General features: G+C 44.9%; 1 protein-coding gene across 1 annotated transcript in view; it reads right to left on the minus strand.

The window, feature by feature from the left end:
- Positions 1-17,325, minus strand: part of CDC42BPG (CDC42 binding protein kinase gamma) — a 180,707-nt gene that overhangs the window by 14,922 nt on the left and 148,460 nt on the right. The window contains exons 25-30 of the mRNA XM_040410586.1: positions 17,190-17,323; positions 15,916-16,043; positions 15,056-15,137; positions 8,404-8,620; positions 8,250-8,312; positions 6,443-7,030 (exon numbers count right to left, since the gene is read on the minus strand). Of these exons, the coding sequence (XP_040266520.1) occupies positions 6,443-7,030; positions 8,250-8,312; positions 8,404-8,620; positions 15,056-15,137; positions 15,916-16,043; positions 17,190-17,323 (1,212 nt within the window). The remainder of the gene's footprint in view (positions 1-6,442; positions 7,031-8,249; positions 8,313-8,403; positions 8,621-15,055; positions 15,138-15,915; positions 16,044-17,189; positions 17,324-17,325) is intronic.

Raw genomic sequence — 17,325 nt, forward strand, 5'->3', positions numbered from 1 at the left:
ACACAAAGTGTAAGCTCCTCCCTCTTCAGCTATACCCTTTCTACAGGGACTAAGCTAAATCAGTTTAGTGCAAAAGCAGTAGGAGAAGCCAGACAAGAAAATGATGCACAAACTCAGAACCACACAGGCCCGAAAAGGCCCATAAACAAAAGAATGGGTGGGAGCTGTGTCCCCCAATGAACAGAAGAGAAACAGATTTTACGGCAAGTACAAAAATCTAGTTGTTTTCTCATCCATCTCATTGGGGGACACAGGCTTTGACCATGGGACATTACAGAGCAGTCCCTGAGGGTGGGCTTAACTTCAACCCCCCTGCCAATCAGAGAACTGCTGTCTGCAAAACTCTACGCCCCAAAGAAGCGTCAGAAGATACAAAGGTGTGAACTCTGTATAACTTGGAAAAAGTATGCAAAGACTACCAGGTCGCCACCTTGCACACCTGAAGGGCTGAAGCCCTGTGATGCACCGCCCAAGAGGCCCCCACTGCTTGAGCCGAATGAGCAGTCACCCGGAAGGGCAGGGCCTGGTCCTTAACGCGGTACGCTTCCACAATAGCCAAACAAATCCACCAAGGAAATGAAAGTCTTTGACGCTGCCAGCCCTCGTCTCTGTCCCTGGAATCACGAACAGGGAATCCGTTCGCCGTAAAGATGCCGTCTGGGACAGATAGACCCGAACGGCTCGTACCAAATCCAGGGTATGGAGCAACTGCTCCAGAGGAGGAGACAGGTCCGGACAAAATGAAGAGAGAATAATCTCATTTAGGTGGAATGCCGACACCACCTTCGGCAGGAAGGACTGCACAGGGCGAAGGACCACCTCACCCTGATGGAGGATCAGGAAGGGTGACCGACATGACAGAGCCGCGAGTTCCTACACTACGGATAAAAGTAATTCGCAACCAAAAAAGCAGCCTTACAAGACAGGAAGCGCAGCGACACCTGCTGCAAAGGCTCAAACGGAAAATATTGGAGAGCATTGAGCACTAGATTAAGATCCCAAGGATCCAATGGAGCAGCATGCGCCACCCCCTGCAAAAAAAGTCAGAACTGCTGAAAGCGAAGCTAAATTGCGCTGAAAAAGAATGGAGAGAGCCAACACTTGCCCTTTAAGGGAGCTGAGGGCCAGCCCCAAGTCCATGCCCGACTGCAAAAAAGCCAAAAGTCACGGCAAAGAAAAACGAACGAGAGACAGCTGTCGCCGCTCGCACCAACTAAAGTAGGACTTCCAGGTACGGTGGTAGATTCTAGAAGACAACGGCTTCCTGGCCCGAATCATAGTCTGGACCACTGCATCCGAAAAACCCTGAGCCTTCAGTATGGCGGCCTCAACAGCCATGCCGTTAAAATGTAGCGACCCTAAATGTGGGTGGAAGATTGGCCCCTGCGACAGCAGGTCCTCCTGGAGAGGAAGACGCCAAGGTTCCTCGGTGACAAGGGCGACTAGGGACACATGCCACACCCTGCGTGGTCAATCTGGGGCCACGAGAATGACGGGCAGTCCCTCGGACCTGATCTTCCAGAGAGGACGCGGAATGAGAGGAAGAGGCAGGAACACGTAAGGAAATGTGAACCGTCTCCACGGATCACCAGCGCATCGCATGCCAGGGCCATGGGGTCCTTAGACAGAGCGACAAATTCCTCAACCTTGTTGTTGAACCGTGAGGCCATGATATCCACATCTGGCCGAGCCTACCTCTCGCAGATGGGCCAAAAGACCTGAGGGTGAAGAGCCCACTCGCCGGGATCGAGACACTCCCGGCTGGGGAAGTCTGTGATCCAGTTGTTGACGCCGGGTATGTGAACTGCCGACAGTGCCGGAACAGGTTTCTCCGCCCAGCTGAGAATCAGCGCCGTCTCTGCCATGACTGCCGGGCTCCAGGGGCCACCCTGGTGATTGATATACGCCACCGCCGTAGAGTTGTCGGACTGCACCCGCACCGGAAAACCCTCGAGATGGTCGGCCCAATGTCACAGAGAGAGCCGAATCGCCCTCAACTCCAGAACATTGATTGGAAGGGAGCGCTCCTCGCGTGACCATACTCCTTAAACAGAGATATTTTCCAACACTTCTCTCTCTCTCCCCCCCCCCCCCCAACCCCTGAGGCTTGCATCCATTGTTAACGCCTTCCAATGGAGAGGGAGGAACGAGCAACCCGACCTCAACATTGGAGAGACCATCCACCATCTGAGGGCCCAGCGCACTGGGGCAAGTAGACGCATTGGCCGATCCAAGGAGGCTGGGGAGCGATTCCAGCTGGTCAGAATGGATAGCTGAAGCGTTCTGGTATGGAATTGAACATCGGGAATTGTTTCGAAGGCAGAGACCATGTGCCCCAGAGCCTGCATGCAGCGACGAATGTGAACCGGGGCTGGCTGCAACAAGAGGAGAATCTGAAGACTGAGAGCGGATAGTTTTTCCAGAGGCAAGAACACCTTGGCCTGACAAGTGTCCAATACCATGCCCAGATAAGTAAACCGTTGCGATGGATAAAGATAAGACTTCTACCTGTTCAGGATCCATCCGAAGAGCTCCAGGGTGTCTAGAACAATGTTCAAGCTATCCACAGTCACCCGGAACAACAGATGACATCCTGGTGAAGGGTCCAAGTAAGGGATCACCACGATCCCCCTGGCATGGAGCAAGGCCATGACTCCCGCCAGAACCTTCGTAAAGACCCTGGGAGCCGTGGCCAGGCTGAACGGGAGGGCTACAAACACTCAGCTAAAAACTGATTTAGCTTAGTCCCTGTAGGAAGGGTATCGCTGAAGAGGGAGGAGCTTACACTTTGTGTGCTTAGTGTCTGCCTCCTAGCGGCTACAGCTATACCCATGGTCAAAGCCTGTGTCCCCCAATGAGACGGATGAGAAAACTAGATTTTTGTACTTACCGTAAAATCTGTTTCTTTTCCGCTCATTGGGGGACACAGCTCCCACCTATTCTTATGTTTATGGGCCTTTTCGGGCCTGTTTGGTTCTGGGTTTGTACATAATTTTCTTGTGTCTGGCTTCTCCTACTGCTTTTGCACTAAACTGATTGAGCTTAGTCCCTGTAGGAAAGATATAGCTGAAGAGGGAGGAGCTTACACTTTGTGTGCTTAGTGTCCGCCTCCTAGCGGCAACAGCTATACCCATGGTCAAAGCCTTTGTCCCCCAATGAGATGGATGAGAAAACCCATTCTCTTGGTCTGGTCATCCCATTTCCTGCAGCATGGCTCTGTCCCTGCCGCTTCTGGTCCCCACCTGGCCAGAAGTGTGATGTGCCCACTTCATGCACTTCACCGCTGCCAGCCAATGACCAGACCAGGTGAGCATTTCTTTCATGATCACTGATAACCCCTCTAAATAGTGGCCGAGCATTGACCTAATATAACCAGTAACTGACTGCAAGGAACCAGTAAGGAGAATCAGAGGTGGGTGTTAATTCTTTTTTTTTTTCTTTTAGCAGTCTTATTTTGAAAAATTGCTTACTGGCCAGGCAATTCCTTTAATGCTTCGTAAATGCTGTTAAGAACAGCTCAGACAAGATGGCGGGGAACTGCAGTAAAGTAGTCTGTACAGACCAAGAAGTGGCGCCTAGGCTTAGTGGCCAGTGGGTAAACTACAGGATTTTATGGTTTTTGTTTAAATATAGATAATGATATAGGAAATAAAAAAAAAAAATATCTTTAAAAAAAAAAAAATATGTTAAAGGGAACCTGTCACCGGTATTTTGGGTATAGAGCTGAGGACATGGGTTGCTAGATGGCCACTAGCACATCCGCAATACCCAGTCCCCATAGCTCTGTGTGCTTTTTTTGTGTAAAAAAACGATTTAATACATATGCAAATTAACCTGAGATGAGTCAGAGCTTGAAAATATGACTCTTCTCTGGTCAGACAAGTAAGATATGACTCTTTTAGGTTATTTTGCATATGTATCACATCAGGTTTTTTTTACACAATAAAAGCACACAGAGCTATGGGGACTAGATATTGCGAATGTGCTAGTGGCCATCTAGCAACCCATGTCCTCAGCTCTATACCCAAAATCCCGGTGACAGGTTCTCTTTAAGCATAAAACCGAGATTTAAAGAGGTCAATTTCTGATGACACATTCCCTTTAAGGAAGACCAGACATATCTGTTTTATTTACTTTCATCCCCACGTAATAACAATTCTAGAACATCTATTCTTATGACTCTTGTGCCATTCCTCTGCTATTCCTACTAGAGATTTAGGGAAAAATTTCCAACTGGGTGTTAACAGTTAGGGGTGTGTCCCTGCACACTCTGAAACTGTGGTGGCAGACTGTGCAGAGACACACCACTTTGATAAGGAGAATGGTAATACCCAGTTGGCAATTTAATAATAAAGGTATAGTAGGAATAACAAAGGAGCAGCACAACAAAGTCATAAGAATAGACGCTCCAGAATTGTTATTACATAGGGAATACAAGTAGTTACTAAAAAAAACACATGTCAGGAGAGGTTACAGGTCCTCCCCTTAAAGGTATTGTCCCATCTCATATATTGGAGGCATATTGCTAGGATATGCCCCCAAATGTCTCTGGGACCCGCACCTACCTGTAGAAAGGAGCCTGCAAAGTCAAAGAGGGTGCATATGCATGACTGCCTTCCATTCATTTCTATGGGAGAGCCATAAACGGGCGAGCAGCTTGCTAGAAATGAATAGTAATTAATGGAGGGTGGCAGCGCATGCACGATGCCCTCTCCATCACTGTGCAGGCCCTGTGGGTCTCAGATATGGGATCAGCACCTATCAGACATTGAGGTATAGCCTAACAATATGCCCCCAATGTATGAGAAGGACCAACCCCCACCACAATATTAGACAACTTCCTTGCCGTCTTACATTTAGACCTTTTTCTACGCCTGTACCCCCCCCCCCCCCACCACAATATTAGACCTGCAGCAAGTGGGGAAAAGTTGCAGATGGCAGCGCAACTAACCATGTGCTCCCCCACCAATCGTGACAACGGTCATTCTCTTCTATGGAATTGCTGGAGAAAGCGCAGAGTGCACTGTACTTGGTGGCCTCAAAGAGCTGAATGGAGCAGTGTTGATGTATGTACACCGCAGCTCCATTCTCATGTTCTTTTGTCGCGACGAAGGACAAAAGAACTAATTATTTGTTGTTCAATCGCTTGACAGGTTTGAACTGGGAAATTATCAGGAGCAAATGTTCGTACTATAATAACCCCGTGTAAAAGGCCCTTGACTCAACTAAGCAACCATGATGCACTGCTATCTGTAAATCTCTCTTTAGACATGAATGGGAACAGAAAGATGTAACGTAGTAAGTGCAAATCAGTACAAGAAAAGTAAAGTATCTGGAGAGCTGGTAACACCACTGGACACTTAGCTGTACACAGCACTGTTTCCGAGTATTCACCCTGAGCAGTGTCCACAGCATCTCATCCAGCCAACCAGCACCCTGCTCTGTACTGATGAGGAGCAAAACCCCCGAAACAATGCTCTCTACAGAGGAGTGGCTCTGGTTTGACTTTCATTAATTCGTATGATATAGGTCTACTTACAGATATTGTGATGCTAGCAGACCAAGGAAGATTAGCAATAACTGGGTATTAATATGCCACAAAATGTAATTGTGCTGGATTTTTATGTTGGTGCTCATAGAGTAGTGTAAATGAGCACCTACCAAATCATCCCACAAGAGGATTTAAAGGGGCTATCCAGTAAATAATATTGATGACCTACCCTCAGGTCCCACTGATCAGCCACTAGAAGAGGTGGGGCGCTCAGTGAGCGCTGCAACCTCTTTCTAGGCCATGTGACGTCACCGTACATCGGTCACATGGTATGTTGCAGCTCAGCCCCATAGAAGTGAATGGGACTGAACTGCAATACCAAGCACAGCTGACATACAATGTACGGCTCTGTGCTAGCGGAGATAAGAGAAGGCCGCAGCACTCACCAGAGCTCCAGTGAGTGCAAAGGCTCCCTAATGCAGCTGATCAGCAGGGGTGCCATGACTCGGACCCCAGTCAATGTGATAATGATAATCTATCCTGGGGAAAGGTTATCATTATAATTTCCTGGATAACCCCTTTGTATGTCTATGAGGACCTCCCAGCTCTCCCCATTAGCTGATGTCAGGACCATTTTACCCATAGTTTAATTACAAAGTACTGTACCAATCTAAGAAATTAATGGGTGGTAAGATTGCGTAGAAATCCTAGTACACAAGACAATTTGACAATCAAACTGCCTCTATAGTTGTTGTTTTTTTACATGCGAATATATAATTTACAAGTACTAAAAATAAGATTTAAAAAATATATAAAGTGTGTGTGTGTGTGTGTGTGTGTGTGTGTGTGTGTGTGTGTGTGTGTGTGTGTGTGTATATATATATATATATATATATATATATATATATATATATATATAAAAAATACTCAATATATATGTGTTATACTCACAGCAAGCCAGTGGAGGTGCAGGCCACATGATTTCTTGTGAACGTGACTTTTTTCCATCTGCATTCACATATATTGCAAATGTGGAGAAACACAACAGGTATTCGCTAAGTGCCAGTCTTGCTGCACAAAGTGCATCAGGGGCAGCTTGTATAAGGAAGGTTAGTTTGGGATCATCTGGATTTGGAAAGTTTAATGGTGCCCCTTCATTAAGGAGAGGATAAAGAGAAAAACCAGATGTGTATCCAACACACACTCGTTCCCCCAAGATGTCCATACACTGTACGACTCCAACTGCCTGGAATTCTTTAATCCGTCGGGGCAGACCTTTTCGGTTGGTTAATTGGAAGCAGACAACTTGACGCTTTGAAGCAGCACAAAGAACAGCAGTTGAGCCTTGGCACACCAAACCAGTTGTAATGACCTGACAGCCCTTTGCTTCAGGGATCTTTACTCCAGGAGAGTCTGGTGGGAGGTCCCAGGTGAAGAGACGAACACTATGGCTCTTCCCACAAAGGACTGCCAACTGTTGGACTTCTGGAACGGAGCGCAAAGACAACACACGCTTGCAGTCTCCCAGCTGGGTGATTTCTAGTTGGAAAACAATGTACAGTTATAAGTTATGGTTTTATGTGCGTTAAAACCAAAATTACAAATGCAGGAAATGGAACCTTTTGTTTTTTCAACACTTTTTGTGACACATTTCTTCAACCAGGGATTGCATATAAATAGGGCATTAATATTGTTACACTGGCAAATTCTTTAAAGGGATTCTGTCACCTATATTTGGCATATATAACTAAGGCCACAGTACTGAGGTGTACTACAACATTGTTAAAACCTTAACTTTGTTACTTTTATTGTGGTTTTCGATTCACAGAAAAATTACTTTTAGGATATGCAAATGAGGTACCAACTGGGAATTTTCAATCTTTTAAAGAGCCCAATTCCATTTAGCCCCTCCCCCCTCACGCTCCCAAGTCCATTCCTACTTCCTGTGATGTCACTAGGCCGCTTCATGAAGACTTCAGAAAGTACTGTATACTGTAATGTGCAGGCATGAGATTTGGATGCAGCAGCTCAGTGATGTTACAAGCAGAGGGGACGGGGATCACTGACATCACAGCCAGAGAGGACAGACTTGGGATTAGAAGGGGGTCGGAACAGAGGCAGAGAGAAGAGGCAGCCTTGGACTTTTGTAAAGATCGACAGTGTCCAGTTGGACACTTGGTGCCTTATTTTGCATATCCTACAAAGTTCTTTTTCTGCAGATTGAAATATGGTAATAAAAGTAAAAATATATGGGGTTAATTTTTTAAGATCCCCTATAGCTGGCGCTGGATCCAACAAAGTTATGTAGTGGTGCTGGCCTCTACATAACTTTGGTGAACCCACCGCCGCTTCTAATTGTAAGCTTCCTAGCTGTCTGATATTTAGACCATTTTCTACGCCTAAACCATGTGTAGAAAATGGTAAATAAGATGGGCCTACCGGCTCATCCCCTTCCCCGCTCACTTTTGTAGACCTGGCATGAGTGGGGAAGTTGCAGACTGCGGGGCAAAGGACCTTTGCGCTGCAATCTGCGCCAGAAATATTACTAAGCAGAAATATGCCTATATTAGGCAATGACCCCTATAGTTTGAACAATGTTTTAGTGCTAAATATGGGTGACATACACAGAATTTGTTGGCAGATCTTGAAAATGTCTGCTGACAATCTGGGATGCCCCCATTCACATCAGATTGTCGGTGGAGAACGTTATTAAGAATTATGAAGTGAAATAAGTGCTCACAACCTCCTTAGGGCTTACCATTTTTATTCATGTGCAGCAGGAAAAGCCCATCTTCTGTCCCCAAAGCAATTCTTTCCTGATCTGAAAAACACACTTTTACCTTAAATATACTCTGTGCATAAATACAGTATCTTGCACTCACACATAATAATACCATATCAAGGTTTATTACCCATGATGGCTGCGCAGAGTGTTGTGCGTATAAAAGGCAGTGCACTGTCATATGCCTCCTTTAACACCCGAACTGAGCGATCCTGTGGCCTCTGCTCCCGCAGGAGTAATTGAAGCTCCTTCAGCACTTGCACCCATTTCTGCATTTCATCTGAAGTTTCTGCCAGCAGAAGCTGAGAGGACAAGGTGAGCGGAAAGTTCAGCTGTGAGGAGGTTACCTGCAACAGATGATTGGGTCAATCAGCAATAAAAATCATCATGACATTTAACTCTTATTTAAATGAAAAATAAATTACATCCCTGAATTTATTAGTTTAATCAGTTTATAGGCAAGTGATAGGGCTCGTAGGAATAGTAATTGTAGTTAGGTCCTTTTCACACGAGCGAGTCCCACACATTGGACTCGCAGAGTGTATCAGGGAGAGCACCAGTCCTGACCTCCCAGCACTCCCGGGGTCGCATAGCATTATATTGATTTATGATGCTACGTAACTCTTATGGTATGTATTGGATAATGCTGTCAGTGTTATCCAATACATTCCAGAACTGTAAGGGTTACATAGCATTATAAATCAATATAATGCTATACAACCCAGTCAGTGCTGGGAGGTCAGGACGGGAGTTGTTGCATACTAGCTCTGCGAGTCCGGAGCAAACCTCTGGTCATAATCCAAACTTCCCATTCCGAAGAATTCTCCCCGGATGCAGCACAATATTTTCCTGTCAGGCAGGCCTCCTCCAGTAACTGCTCCCCATTGATGCAAAACGACACAATCTCGCTATTCTGCTACCAACCCTCCTAGTGTGCCTTTTATATGCTCCTCTAGGTACCATTTAGTGTCCTGAAATGGTTTCATCAGCTCTTTCTTTTCTAACGGAGTTAAAGAGTGGGTAATGAACTTCCTCCACTTGCTAAAAAAAAAAAACTTTGTAGCCCTCTCTTTATTGTTTTCCGTATCTAACCTATTCATATAAAAGGACATGTTTCAATGTTCCTATGGCTTCTTCTAATGTCGGAATGGTGGAATGTATATAATGTCTGAGTATTGTTTTTTTCACTGCCAGTAAAAATAAATTAACACCTTTTACCTGTGTGGACTGGGTTATTTTGCCTTTATGATCATATGGTATATAGTGAAAAATGCAATGTAAAGGTGTAGGTTTTGCTTCTATTCCCCAGACTTGTTTTATATAATCTATCGCTCCTTTCCACAAAGGCTGCAGATTAGGACAATTCCAGAGGCCATGCAGCAGGTTAGCTTTCTGTAAATGACACTACAGGCACCATCTAAGATGATGCGCCGGAGCATCTTTATACGACAAATCGAAAGCATAGGTTGCTTTGTGTAGTATTCTGAAGTGCATTTCTCTCCACGTCTCGCTGCTAATAGCCTGTCTAACCCGTTCCAGTCCCTCTCTCAATTTAGTTGGTCAGTGGCCTTTCATCCAGCTCCTCTTCCCATTTCTTAAAGACCTACTCCCCTAATGGGATAGAATGAACGTTTTGGATTTTCCTGTACAAATCAGACAGAGAAGAGGCCTGAGATCCTATCAAGGCCTCGAACCAAATCAGCCTCTCGGGTTCTGCTAATGTTGTGGCTTGCGCCATACATAATGATCTTATTTGATTATGTGGTAAGAAGTGAGAGGAGGGGAAGTGGAACAGAGATTGAAATTCCTGCTATTTCAGGATCTCAGTTCCCGAAGGAGACAGTAGTTGTTTCACTGAATTAATCCCTTTTTCTCTCCAATGGGCAAACATCTTAGATTGCACCCCGCCCGACGGGAAAGCGGGCAGGGACCGTAAAGGCATATATGGTGAAATATACATAGGTAACTTGTAAAGTTTCCTGATCTCTCTCCATGCTGCCATGGTGTCTTTTATCAGAATGTAGTTTTTTATGGAAGGGGGGGGGGGGGGGGTATCTCTAATTCTAGTATGCATGATCGCCACCAAATCCCAAGGGGCTGCCAATTCTCTCTCCAACGGTGGGTTTGAAAAATTTGACGTCCCTCTTCTCCAGTCTCTGATATGTCTAAGCAGGGAAGCCAGATTAACTTTCCTAATGTTGGGCAACTGCAACCCGCCCTCCCATTTTTAAAAAACACAATTTATTATAAGCAATCCGCTGCCTTTTTCCCTGCCACAGGAAATGGGACAAGGCTCTTTGTATTCTATTAACATCCACGTGTCGTAACAGTAGAGGGATAGTCTGGATGGGATAGAGCAGTCTAGCAAAGCTCACCATCTTTATCAGATGGGCCCTATCAAACAAAGATAGTGGCAGCTTAGCCCACCTCTCTAATTCCAACTCCATCTTCCTTATTAACGGGTCATAATTTAGTTTATATAAAGATAATGGATGCCTCCCTATTTTTATGCCCAGGTACGTCAGGCAATGAGGCATTACCTCCACTTCGTGGGTTTCCGACAACACTTGTGACTCTCGCGAAGGACCAGATAAGTAAAGTAAATGGCTTTTGCTTATGTTTATTCGGTAGCCAGTGGTTTCACCAAAATAAATCATGGAATCTAGGATCTTTTTGAGATGAGAGTTACTCTAGAGAGATACTCTAGAGAGAGTTCAGAGAAGAGCTACTAAACTAGTACATGGATTGCAGGATAAAACTTACCAGGAAAGGTTAAAGGACCTTAACATGTATAGCTTGGAAGAAAGAAGAGACAGAGGGGATATGATAGAAACTTTTAAATACATAAAGGGAATCAACTCGGTAAAGGAGGAGAGCATATTTAAAAGAAGAAAAACTACCACAAGAGGACACAGTTTTAAATTAGAGGGGCAAAGGTTTAAAAGTAATATAAGGAAGTATTACTTTACTGAGAGAGTAGTGGATGCATGGAATAGCCTTCCTGCAGAAGTGGTAGCTGCAAATACAGTGAAGGGGTTTAAGCATGCATGGGATAGGCATAAGGCCATCCTTCATATAAGATAGGGCCAGGGGCTATCCATAGTATTCAGATATATTGGGCAGACTAGATGGGCCAAATGGTTCTTATCTGCCGACACATTCTATGTTTCTATGTTTCTATGAGTGCTCGTTCATAAAAAAGGCATAGACAAAAAGCCAGGCGTATTTACCCTCGCTTGAGGATTCTTGTAAATTTCATCGAGGAATAACCAAAATGATCCCCTGATTCCAAAGGCTTCAAAAGTTTGCTCGAGCCATCTCCAGTTTACATTGTCGAAAGCCTTTTCCACATCCACAGACAGAAAAGGCAGGGCAGCTACTAGACTTATTATGAAATAAGTAATCCTGAACCGGAAACACTGTCCTTATGTTAGTCACTGCGGCTCTTGTAAATTCTACCTGGTGAGGGCCTATCAAATCAGGCCTGTAGTTAGCTAGTCTAATCGTCATCAATTTAGTCAAGATTTTTAAATCCTGATTAATTAATGAAATTAGTCTATAAGAGCAGGGCATAGTCATGTCTTTACCCGGTTTGGGGATACGTTTTATATGTGCCATATTCCCAGAAGGCATAATGTCTCCCCCATTTAGACAAGAGTTAAAGAGGGCTACTAAAGTCGGGGTAACTTTCGTGCTTAAAACTTTAAGAAATTCCGCCGGATAGCCATCTGGGCCAGGTGTTTTTCCATTCTTTAGTGATTTTATAGTAAACTTAACTTCTTCCTCCGTAATTGGCTTATTAAGATGAGACAACATTTCCTCCGTGAGTTTTGGGAGAGTAACTTTAGACAGTTTTTCTACTCTGGCTTGATCATAATTATCTAGGGAGTATAGCTTGGCATAGAAACTACCAAAACATTCGGTTATGCCTTTTGGGTCTATGAGTTTTTTCCCCGTTTCGTCAGTTATAGTTTTAATACCCGGGTTGTAATGTTGTACTTTCGTCAGATTAGCTAGCATCTTCCCAGCTTTATTACCGAATTTAAACAGGTTCGCTGATTTATAATCTAGGTATAACCTTGTCTTTTGCTCTAGATAATGGTCATAATTGTGTTTCGCCGTAACCCATTTAACTTTATTTAGGTCTGTAGGGTTTGCTAGAAAGGAGGTGTACGCATTACGCACCACCTCCGTTGCCTGCTGGAGACTAAGTCGCATCTTTTTCTATTTCGCAGTGGTGTATGAGATTATATTCCCCCTGATAAGCCCCTACGCCGTATCCCAGAATAGTCGGTGGTCATCTTTATGTCCTATATTATTTTCTAAAAACTCCCACCACCACCCCTTCAACCTATCAATAAAGTCATCATCAGCGGTTAGATAACTAGGCAACCGCCATATGTAGTTTGTCCCTCTTGGAATAGTTTCTGCTAGCGTTATGGACACCGGGGCATGATCAGATATCACCATATCTGTGCTCTCCGACAGCACTATTTTCTCCATAATTTGCGGGGAGGCTAAAACATAATCCAGTCTGGACCATGACTGATGAGCGTGGGAGAAGTTGGTAAATTCCCTTTTAACCGGGTTAAAAACCTTATCTTCCTGCAAGATATCCGATTCCAACTCCCTAAAAAAGGAAGTCTGTTCAGAATTAGGCCCATATATTCTAAATATGGTCAGCAGACCTGCATCTGTGTCCAATTTTACCTTCAGGATTCTCCCTTCGTCGTCGCTAACAGTAGAGAGAACTTTGTGTCTAAACCTTTTGTGTAAAAGTAAAAGCACCCCCGCCTTTCTGCCCTTTGAGCGGGAGCCCAAAACTCGACCCACCCAAAGACGTTGCATGCGCCACAGGTCAGCCTCCTCCAGGTGTGTTTCCTGAAGCAATGCTATGTCAGCGTTCAGTTTTTTAAGATGCTTAAGAATCATCATTATTTTCAGAGGGGCTCGTAGGCCCTTAACGTTCCATGTAACAATTTTCATAGTGTGAAAATCACACAGGTCAAATGCAAGGTACACTCTGGAGGAGGCCATCCCCACGTATTCATATTATTTACAAGCATGACACTGCATCCATGGATTATGAGGAGGTAAAAACCCCAAACTCCCCCCCTAACCCCATAACAGGAATAAAATACCTCGCCTGAGTAGGTTTCGGCGACCAGCTAAAATTCTGTCTCGACTTCTCTTTTTTCGCACTGAACTGGTCGGGATAGCGGACATCTGCCCCACCAGATTCCTGCAGTTGTGAATACACAATATTTCCCCTCCTACTACCTCGAGTTATCTGACATCCATTATCCTTGTCCCATTAACTCCCCCACCCCGTTATCTCACTTGAAACCAAAGTACATTTGTACCAGGAGACTAGCTTGTCTCATCTTTCTTTGTATCCCCATTCCTCACTCCCACCAGTGAGTCCGTTGACCTCAAAACTTCGCCTGTGAGTCACTTTGAACGATGAAGATTGCTTCTAGCACAGCTGTCCCATTCCGGGCTTGAACCATGGGTCCGATCTCCTCCGGACAGAAGTGGAGAGGCACCAGTGTATCTCGAGACTGGCTTCTCTCCATGATGACTACCACGTGTTGACAGACGTCCTCTGGATGGTGTTCCCATTCCTAGGCTTCGAGGGTTCGCTGTCGTCTAGGGCCACTGCCACGTCACTGGGTGACATATAGGTATCGGTTCTACCATTTTGTCCAAAAACTCTCAGAATAGTTGGGTATATTAGGGCAAATTAAATTTTCTTTTGTACCAGTTGCGTGCAGATATGCAAAAAAGCTCTCCTTTTCTTAGCAACCTCCACAGAATAGTCCCAAATAAGATTCTGTGCCCCCTCACTTTGAGTGGCTGGTTAAGTCGCCTGTACTTGAGCAAGGAATTTGACTTTGACTGGTTTTGGTCTCGTTGCAGATCCTTCGCAGATGCCTCTCTTGGTGGGCCAGTTCTGTGAGCTCTTTCAACAGTCACCGGAGTTTGGAGCTCCAGTGCTGGCGGCAATTCCACTGCGCAGATGTGAGCCAACTGATGCGCTGGGATATTCCCAGGTAAGCCTATGATCCGCAAGTTACTCCTCAGTGAGCGGTTTTCCAGGTCTTCTACTTTATCTTTCAAAGCCTGGTTTAAACGTATCATATCTCTGACATGAGTCTGAGCTTTCTCTAATTCATCTTCAAAAACCCCGGCTCTCTGCTCCAATTCCCGTATGTGGGCTGAGTTCTGAGCAACGTCACTCTGCAGCTGTCTCATGGTGGTGGTTATCGTCGCCTCCAAGGTGGCTTTTATGTCTGGGGCAAGCAGCTGAGCGACCACTATTGCGATCTCCTTGCAAGGTAGCTCCATTCCTTGTAGTTGCTGGGATGGATCCAGCTGAGTACCCCGGTAGTCCCCCGTATCTGGCGGAAGGGGAGGCTGGGACGAGGAATGGGTTGCTCTCCTTCTCCCGTCGGCCATCTTTCCTTTCTGCAGCGCTTCAGACTCTCGTGGCGGAAGAAGAGATTCCGTCTGCAGGGAGCCGCTGCGGACAATAAACTTCTCCATGAACCTCCAGTAAGTGTCAGGAGGTAATATTTCGTGGAGGTAATCCCCCGGATCTCGGCTAGCCCCTGGGTAAGTGGCTGGGTAAACTGAGCTCTCCTGCTACACTACCTTACATGTGCGCGCCGGAACCTGAAGTCTGGGGCCTTATATTGGTTGTCGCACATCAGAAACTAATGGCTGAACATATATTGATATTAGGTCAAAACTCTCTCTAAAACCTTATCTTCATCACATACCCGAAATATACATGGGATGTCCTTGGGGTTAGCATGGATGACATCAGATTCCAGGACAGAGCTAACAGAAAAATGTTCATCTCTGCACAGAAAAAAAAAAAGTGAGAAAACAATGATTTATTACAACAGAAACTACAATGAGGAGAGTTAAAGGGTTTCTGTCATGAGAAATAACGTTATGTAGCTGACTGACATTAGCGATGTGCTAATGTCAGCAGTACATAACAGTATGCTTTATAAAAACTCCCTGCCTGCCGCCGTTCTCTTAAAATAAAGACTTAAAATATGCTAATGAGCCTCTATGTGCTATTAGGGCGTTGCTTCAGCACCTAGAGGCTCGGTCTACACACCCTTTGGCACGCCCAGGTCCAGTTGATTGACTTTCGAGTTCTCCTCAGTGCCCTGTAAATCACACACCTGCGCCGTCCCGTTTAGTATTCGGCACAGTGAGTGAAGGACGCGCTCCTGCTGCCGGCTTCCTTCCTTTGGCACAGGCGCAGTGAGGAAGTCGGCAGCAGGAGAGTGTCCTTCACTCACTGCGCCCGCGCCGAATACTAAACTGGACGGCGCAGGCACGGGATTTACGGGACACTGAGGAGAACTCAAAAGTCAATCAACTGGACCTGGGCGTGCCAAAGGGTGCGTAGACCGAGCCTAGGTGCTGAAGCAACGCCCTAATAGCACCTAGAGGCTCATTAGCATTTTTTTAAAGTCTTTATTTTAAGAGAACGGCAAGGAGTTAAAGCATACGGTTATGTATTGCTGACATTAGCACATCGCTAAGGTCAGTCAGCTATATAACATTATTTCTCATGACAGAAACCCTTTAAGCAGCAAATCTGAGTTTTGTGGATACTTGCCTCATATCGATGACCTGTAGGATAGTGGTATTACACTGGGAGCTGGCATCATACACATGGACCTTAAAGTCACTTATAATCACGTAGACCCGCTGCCATCCCTTCTTCACTCCAGCTGGCTTAGGGATCTAGATAATAAAGAAAAGTAAAAACATATTTAAAGCACACAAGTTGCAATGGACATAGATGCAAACATGTAATGATTCTTTGCTATGCTATTTATTATAAATGAACCACATTGACTTACAGGGGGGTCAATCATGGTATCGTTTGTTTTCATGGGGAAAATAGCCGAAAACAATCAAACCTCACAGGTCTGCTGATGGGGGCTCTGAGGGTTAAGTAGTTAATTTTTGCATAATTTGAAAACTGTATATCCTATTCAGAGGATAATGGGATAACCCAGAGCCTCCTTTCCGGATGAGGTAGTGTACACGCGCAAACACCGCTCCATAGAGAAAAGCAATATCTCTGTCAGTCCCGTAGTAGTCACACATCTGCATTAGCCAGTTCACTGCATTGATCTACATAGCTACACAATTTGGAAGACTCAAGAAATACATATGTCCATCCAGTTCGGCCTTATAGTCTATGCCCTGTTTAACTATTTTTGCAAATTCACCATGACACTCCCTCTGACAAGCTGCTCTTACAGGAAAGAATCCCCTTCTATGTTGGTGTGGAAACCTTCTTTCCTCTAGAGGTGGATCTGCTTGTTTTTAATGAGAAATATACTATTTCATATATAGAATTGAGGACCTGGTTATACTGCATTATACTATATATTGCATAGTTTTTTTTCTTATTGGCATTCTGTGCAATAAAGGGGTTTAAGCACAGCATGGTTGTATAACTTTAGACGCACGGGCTTCAATGTAAAATCTATTACAGAGCCCCCAGCCATCATGTGCCATGTATAGTACTGGACTTCTTAAGCGCCAGGGCTTGGGCATGGCAACAACCTCTGCATCCCCTATATTTACAGCCCTGGACATCACCAAAAATAAGTCTTCACATTTATTTTTATTACCCAGTTTACAGTCCAAAGAGTAGCATGTTTGAGGACAGCGATATGATATAAACAAGAAAATGGACCATGGTCCAACAGAATAGATGAATGCATCTTTGAGTCATAAAGGGCATGAAGATTAGACATTAAGACCACGTTCTGTAGAGCCACCCATGTGGCACAGTAAGTGCAGATCTCCCCTTTTCTTTTTGGTGAATACATTAATAGTAATTATTTTCATCTTTACTAGATATACTGAACCAACCGATAAGTATCCTTCCAGTGCAGTGCCGCTGCCAGTGTTCGGGTCTACTCCAAGAATCCTCTTATTTTGATTAGGGGGAGATGGACAAATTGTGGCACCATCACAACAGGACATATGGCACATATACCCACACACT

The sequence above is a fragment of the Bufo bufo genome, chromosome 10, assembly GCF_905171765.1.
Source record: "Bufo bufo chromosome 10, aBufBuf1.1, whole genome shotgun sequence".
Lineage (NCBI taxonomy): Eukaryota > Metazoa > Chordata > Amphibia > Anura > Bufonidae > Bufo > Bufo bufo.